The following is a 6,734-nucleotide window of genomic DNA, read 5'->3' on the forward strand; positions in this document are numbered from 1 at the left end:
AAGCGAGGAGGTGTGGCTATCTTAGTGAAAAAAAATATTGAGTACAAGATGATCAAGAACTTGACGGATATTTCACAAGAGCTAGTTTTTGAATGCTGTGGAATAGAATTAGTGCAATATGGAATAATCGTAGTGTGTTTATATACGAACAAGACACCAACGTCTACATCTTCTTTATTTTTCCGTAAGCTCAGTGACCTTCTCAATATATTATGTAAAAAGAAACGTAAAAAAATTGTGTTATGTGGTGATTGGAACATAAACATATTGATAAACTCAAATGTATCTAAAGAGCTTTGCGAAATTATGACGAATTATAATTTGAACCTTAAGATAAATCAGCCAACCAGAATCACAGTAAATACTCAAACATGTATTGACCACATAGCCACAAACATCAAGGACAGCATATCTAACATACATGAGCTAGGTTTGTCTGATCACACAGCACAATCACTCAAGATTCCAATAAAAGAAAGGAAAACTCCAAACGTAAAGTGGTGGTATGAACTACAAAGAGACTATTCACTGGATAATCAAAACAAATTTCTTGCATGTCTGAAAAACGTTGCTTTTTCTGATGTTTATAATTTAGATTTGAATGCATCTGATTCATTTAACGAATTCTATAGTTTATTTAAGTTGTTCTACGATTTATGCTTCCCTGTAATTAAAGTAAAAAGAACGTCAAAAAGGCACGTTACTTCAAGATGGCTTTCAAAAGGTATTGCAAGAAGTGTTTGTACAAAACGTAATTTATATTTGAAGTACCGCATTAACCAGACTAAATATGTTACTTTATACAAACAGTACGCGTCCATACTGAAAAAATGTATTAAATTCTCACAAAAATGTAATAACTTGAAATATATAAATTCCCTTGATAATAAATGCAAAGCTGTATGGAATGTTATTAATAAGTATACGAAAAATTCAAGTAATAATAATATAAATATGATAAGTACAAAGGAGAGTGACGTGTATGACCCACAAAAAATATCAGAAACATTTAACCAGTTTTTTATAGATAATGTCTCAGAGAATCGTGTAACAGACACAAATTGTAAACACTTTGATAATAATATAGCATGTGTAGAGAAAACCATATTTTTGAACCCACTTAGTGAGATTGAGCTGCTGAAAATAGTAAATTCACTCAAAAATTCAAAATCGGTTGGATACGATGAAATTCGAACCGATATTCTTAAAATTAGTATTACTCTGATAATCCAGCCATTGGTATTCGTAATCAATAGACTCCTGACTGAAGGTATCTTTCCTGAAAGTCTAAAGAAATCAATTGTAAGACCACTATTTAAGAAAGGTGCTAGATCGTCTCTTAATAATTATAGACCAGTAACTTTAATACCTATTTTCTCAAAAATTTTAGAAAAAGTTATGTATGAGCGATTGTTAAATTTCTTAGACAGTAATAATGTTATCAAAGACGAGCAAAATGGGTTTAGGAAAAATAAAAGTACCTCTTTAGCTACATTCAAAATTTCAAACTACTCAAAACGATTACCGATTGCCTGAACGATAACATTCCTGTTTCAGTACTATTTTTAGATATGTCTAAGGCTTTTGATTTTGTGTGTCATAAACGCCTTCTTATGAAACTCTATAAATATGGAATTCGGGGATCATGATATGATTGGATTAAGAACTACTTATCACAAAGAGAACAATTTGTGGAAATCCAGAGATGCTGTCCTAAGACCAAATGTTTAGAGAAGTACAAATCTACTTTTAGGGTCAATAAATTTGGTGTCCCTCAAGGTAGCATTCTGGGCCCACTACTATAATATTATAAATGCGAAAGTAACTCTGTCTGTCTGTCTGTCTGTCTGTTACGCTTTCCCGCTTAAACCTCGCAACCGATTTTGATGAAATTTGGCATAGAGATAGTTTGAGTCCCGGGAAAGAACATAGGATAGTTTTTATCCCGGTTTTTGAAACAGGGACGCGCGCGATAAAGTTTTTCTGTGACAGACAAAATTCCACGCGGGCGAAGCCGCGGGCGGAAAGCTAGTACACAATAAAGACTTTATTACTTATTACTTATTTATTACTTATTACTTTACAAAAATATACTTATTCAAATTGCATAGAAAAATATTGTTTTAATTACAGTTAATTAACATAATAAAAAATTTAAGGGCACAAAAAGGCTGTGTTATAAACGCCGTAAGCCGCGTCACAATGCTTACTTTATAAATATTTGACGCTGAACGTTTGACGCTGACGTCATAATATGGCATTTATAGGAGAACGTATTTTAATAATATTTTAAAATTCATCATATCAGGCTAAGGATTCCACTGCTGTACAAAGATCTCCCTCAAGGATTTCACGTTTTAAACACCGACAGAGTAGTATAGGTAGAACCACTCCCACTCTTATTGTGGATGTCGTAAGAAAGAGGCGACAAATCCTCTTTTTGCCTATAGTAAGTTGGTGTGAGTCGTGCTTCTGCAATGGAGATTACATGAAATGATGATTATGATAGTTCTGTAATAGTTTCCAATGTAGTTTTAACTTACCCAACAAGAAGAGAAGTCCCCATGGGACTTTGTCCTTTAGAATCGCCCAAGTAACAATACCAGGGGATGGCTTAGACGCTGCCAACTCTTCGTCTGAAACAAATGTTTGTAAATATTATGTAAATATCTCAAAAATTCTAGCACAAATAAAATTGGGATCAAGTCTAGAAATAAAAAGGTATACAGGGTGGAAACGATAAGTGATCTCATTCGATTATATCTAAACTATACAAGATATCGAAAAACTGGTTACTAACCCTGTAAGTGCTTCACAAGCTCTTTCAAACGGTACCAATAATAGGTTACAGAATAAACTGGATCTATCCGAAAATTCAATGTTTCCAGCTTCCATACATTTAGTAAAACCACATAATATTAAAAACTATACAAGATATTTAATAAATCAGTTTTTCGATATCTTGTATAGTTTAGAAATAATCGAGTGAGATCACTTAACGTTTCCACCCTGTATACGCGAGGTAGTCTCCTGTAATTGAAACTGCAGGCAAAAGCTGATTATAAAATAAGCCCAAGGCACAAATAATATTCCTATTCTAAATATACTTTATTCTAGTTCTGAAAATAAGATCATTTCTCAATTTATAGATCGTTTCATCCATGAAGACGTGCCCTACCATTCTTCCGCTAATGTTTGAGTGTTATCGGTACACGCTATATTATCCATGAGTGCTCACGCACGACGTAATTAGCCAGCTGAAGTGGCAATGGGCAGGGCACATAGTACGCAGAACTGACGGCTGATGGGGCAGAAAGGTTCTGGAATGGAGGCCGCGTACCGGAAAACGCAGCGTGGGACGTCCACCTACAAGGTGGACTGACGACATAGTAAAGGTAGCAGGGTAGTGCTGGACGCAGGCCGCTACCAATCGATCAACATGGAAAGCATTGGGGGAGGCCTATGTTCAGCAGTGGACGTCCTATGGCTGAAATAATGATGATGATGATGCACACGCACACTACAATAATGCCTTACGGATTGCTCAGATCAAACTCCCCGCACCCCGCGCTTCCCTCGACCAAAAATTGCTAGGGCACGTCTTTGTGGATGAATCGATCTATAATACCTCGATTTATTGTGCCCCTTTTAAAAAATAAGACATAACAAAACTATAACTATTTGTACAGTGAAAACAGTTCAATGAAAAACTTACAAGAACTAGAAGACCAGAAGAACTTCATGAAGTCCATGGACATGGGAATGATGAACATCAGCACCACTATGAACATTGATGTCACACCGTCCTTTACTTTCCTGAGGAGAACAGAACAGAATATTTTAGAATATTCTACAGGGTGTTAGGTAAATGGGTATATGAGCCGACACTAGCACATGTTCACATGGGCATATAAATGGCATGGTGAAGTCAGAAAATGGATATCTTCATTTTAATTATTTTAATTTTTATACAAATCGGATTTTATAAAATGTATTATGTATGAAAATCAAAAAAATAAATAAAATGAAGATATCAAATTTCTGATACCATACCATTTATATGCCCATGTTAACATGGGCTAGTGTCGGCTCATATACCCATTTACCTAACACCTTGTATTTATTTATTTATTTATTTATTTATTCTAGAAGGCTGCTTGAAGGCTTACAGAAAATCCAACGCGCCAACAAGTTACAACACCTTGTATATCTCTAAACCTTCGTTTATAAGTTCTACAATGACACCAGTCATAATCTATCCATAAATAAACGATTGCATGCAAATAATAAGAGCGGTGCAGCGTCGCAAAATCTCCCACAAAAGTAGTTAGTAATCATAAATTGTCACATTTTTTTTGTTTGATATATTTGCAGAGCGCTTCTGGTGCCATCTACGTAAAGCTTTGAGTATGGAATCGCAGTACTGTTTCTTTTTAATTCATTTCTTTTCGTCAAGGAATTTAACCACGGATCCCTAGCCAGAACAACAGAGCAGGGATGTTATGGATATCCATAATCGGATATCCGAAATAAAAAAATATCCTAAACCGTAACCGTAACCGATTCAAAAGTTTCGGATAGTTTCGGATGTAGGCAGTTACAGATTTTTTGTATAGCATTATACATAATTATGTAAAGGCATAACAGCCTGATTTACCATCTATATAATGCCATCTAGTATAAATTTTTATTACTTTTTATTCGATGTAAAGTGTGCGGCCATGAATGAACCGTGTTCTATACTCAATACGTTTATTACTTCCAAAATAGTGTTGGACAACTATTGCAAATTGCATTCCTAAAGCACAGATATCCGTAACCGTAACCGAAACTTTCGGATATCCGAAATAAAAAAATATCCGTAACCGTGACCGAAACCGGTATAATATTATTCCTATATCCGTAACCGTATCCATAACCGAAACTACATATCCATAACATCCCTACGACAGAGTAAATAATGGTTCTTACAAGTCCGTCATGACGTCAGCCCAGCCCCGCATGAAGCCTGGTTTCCTGAAGATGTACAGGAACACAGCGAAGATGAACAGCAGACCGGACGACTGAGGACAAGCAGTTATCAATTAAACACTAAATAAAAGTTTTAGTTTATCTGACAGATAAGTTTCTGATAAACTATCATGGACTTATCAATAAGTAAGTTAAAGCAGTGAAGTGAAAAACAAATTAAACCTACAGTTATGGTTTATCTGTCAGATAAGTTCCAGATACACTAACCAGGACTTTATCATCAAGTGTTGAAACATGTCCTAAACCTAAGGTACGGCCAACGAGAAGCGATACCAAATGTAAACAAACCCAATGTCATGGGTGAACCCGTCTGACTTTGACATATTTTGGCGGGAGAACGAGACATTACGACAAATACACAAGATGGGAAGAAACAGAATATATTGTAAACTCAACAGACGTATCGACCTTTTGTATCGACGACCTTTTGACCTATGCCTACAGGGGATGTAGTTTATCTGACAATAAGTCTCTGATAGGCTAACAAAGGACTTTATCAGCAAGTATTGAAACATGCCGTAAACCTAGCCATTTAAGTTTATCTGACAGATAAGTTCCTGATAAACTATCAGGCACTTTATCAGCAAGTGTGAACTCACCCTCTCGTGGAATGTGATGGGTCCCAGGTTCCTGTACTGCTCCTTGATGACCTTCATGGTGGTGGAGGAGCCTGACGACGCTAGCGCCACTTTCTTGGCAGCTTCGCTGTTTGGCCTGTGCGGAGAGTATGAGAAAATATAAATAAAAATAGGAATGAAAAAATGCAGTGGAATAAAGATTGTGTACAGTCGCCGTCAGATACATATTATATTGGAGCAGACAAAGTGACCAAATACTTCTGAACATTTTAAAATGTCAATAAGTTCTAAAGCCTGGTCCGTGAGCACGTAGAATTTTGTCCAATGACCCCAAGCTACCCATCCTTATCGTTCGCGCGTAATTATATTGCTGTCGCGACTGTGCGACGGGCGCCCGCAGTGAGTGTGCGAGCGCAACAGCAACATAATTACGCGCGAGCGATAAGGATGGGTAGCTAGGGGTCATTGGACAAAATTCTACGTGCTCGCAGACCAGGCCTTATACACTACAAGCTACCATTAATATCTGAAGATTCGTTACTTCATTATTATCTGAGCAGATGCTAGTCAATAACTTCTATACACACAACTAACCAATAATATCTGAATACTCATAACGTCAAGTGTATATTTTTTAAGCAGGGTCCCCGCACTTAGCACCAAAGTTTCGTGCTCCGTCACTCGCTAGCCACCATAAGTGAGAGGAAACTGTGAGACTGACTTCACACTTCTCACTTGACTATCACAGTCCCTCCAAGCGATCGCCCACCAGGATCTGTTCTCGTCCGACAGACGGTGGTTGCAAAACCACTCCAATTCCAACAGCACAAGGTATATTATTACCTGAACATGCCCATGAAGGGAGGACAAGCTGTAGATCCTGGCTATACAGGAGTTTTAGTTGGGAAAGTGTGGTTGGATAAGTACCCTTGATCTGTGTTCTGTATTCAAAGATTACATCAGTGTCAATATGTGTTCGCCTCAAGTTTCGTTAAGCAGCCTATAATGTGTGTTTTTTTGTGGTGAATAATTTATTTATTTGGATAAGGATTAATATCATGTTTATAAAAACACCTTCGCAAATAATGCATTATTTTAAAACAGATTTTTTTTGCATAAAAATGG

The 6,734-nt window shown here is 36.6% G+C and overlaps 1 protein-coding gene across 1 annotated transcript; it reads right to left on the reverse strand.

The window, feature by feature from the left end:
• Positions 1 to 2,162: 2,162 nt before the first annotated feature.
• Positions 2,163 to 6,465, reverse strand: LOC114353065 (protein I'm not dead yet-like). The gene is made up of 5 exons (XM_028304883.1): positions 6,453 to 6,465; positions 5,631 to 5,745; positions 4,972 to 5,063; positions 3,716 to 3,816; positions 2,163 to 2,636 (listed from the first exon to the last, which is right to left on the reverse strand). The coding sequence occupies exons 1-5, from the start codon at positions 6,458 to 6,460 to the stop codon at positions 2,485 to 2,487; spliced, it is 468 nt and encodes a 155-aa protein (XP_028160684.1). The 5' UTR covers positions 6,461 to 6,465; the 3' UTR covers positions 2,163 to 2,484.
• Positions 6,466 to 6,734: the final 269 nt, after the last annotated feature.

This window comes from Ostrinia furnacalis, unplaced genomic scaffold, assembly GCF_004193835.3.
Source record: "Ostrinia furnacalis isolate ACB-3 unplaced genomic scaffold, ASM419383v2 OfSCF1596, whole genome shotgun sequence".
Classification (NCBI taxonomy): domain Eukaryota; kingdom Metazoa; phylum Arthropoda; class Insecta; order Lepidoptera; family Crambidae; genus Ostrinia; species Ostrinia furnacalis.

Excerpts from the sequence above, each read along its gene's own strand:
- LOC114353065 (XM_028304883.1), bottom strand. Across the intron at positions 5,064-5,630 it reads CCATCACATTCCACGAGAGG|TCGTCCGGTCTGCTGTTCAT; the intron begins GTGAGTTCACAC and ends GCTTGTCCTCAG. Across the intron at positions 2,637-3,715 it reads CTTCTGGTCTTCTAGTTCTT|ACGAAGAGTTGGCAGCGTCT; the intron begins GTAAGTTTTTCA and ends CATTTGTTTCAG.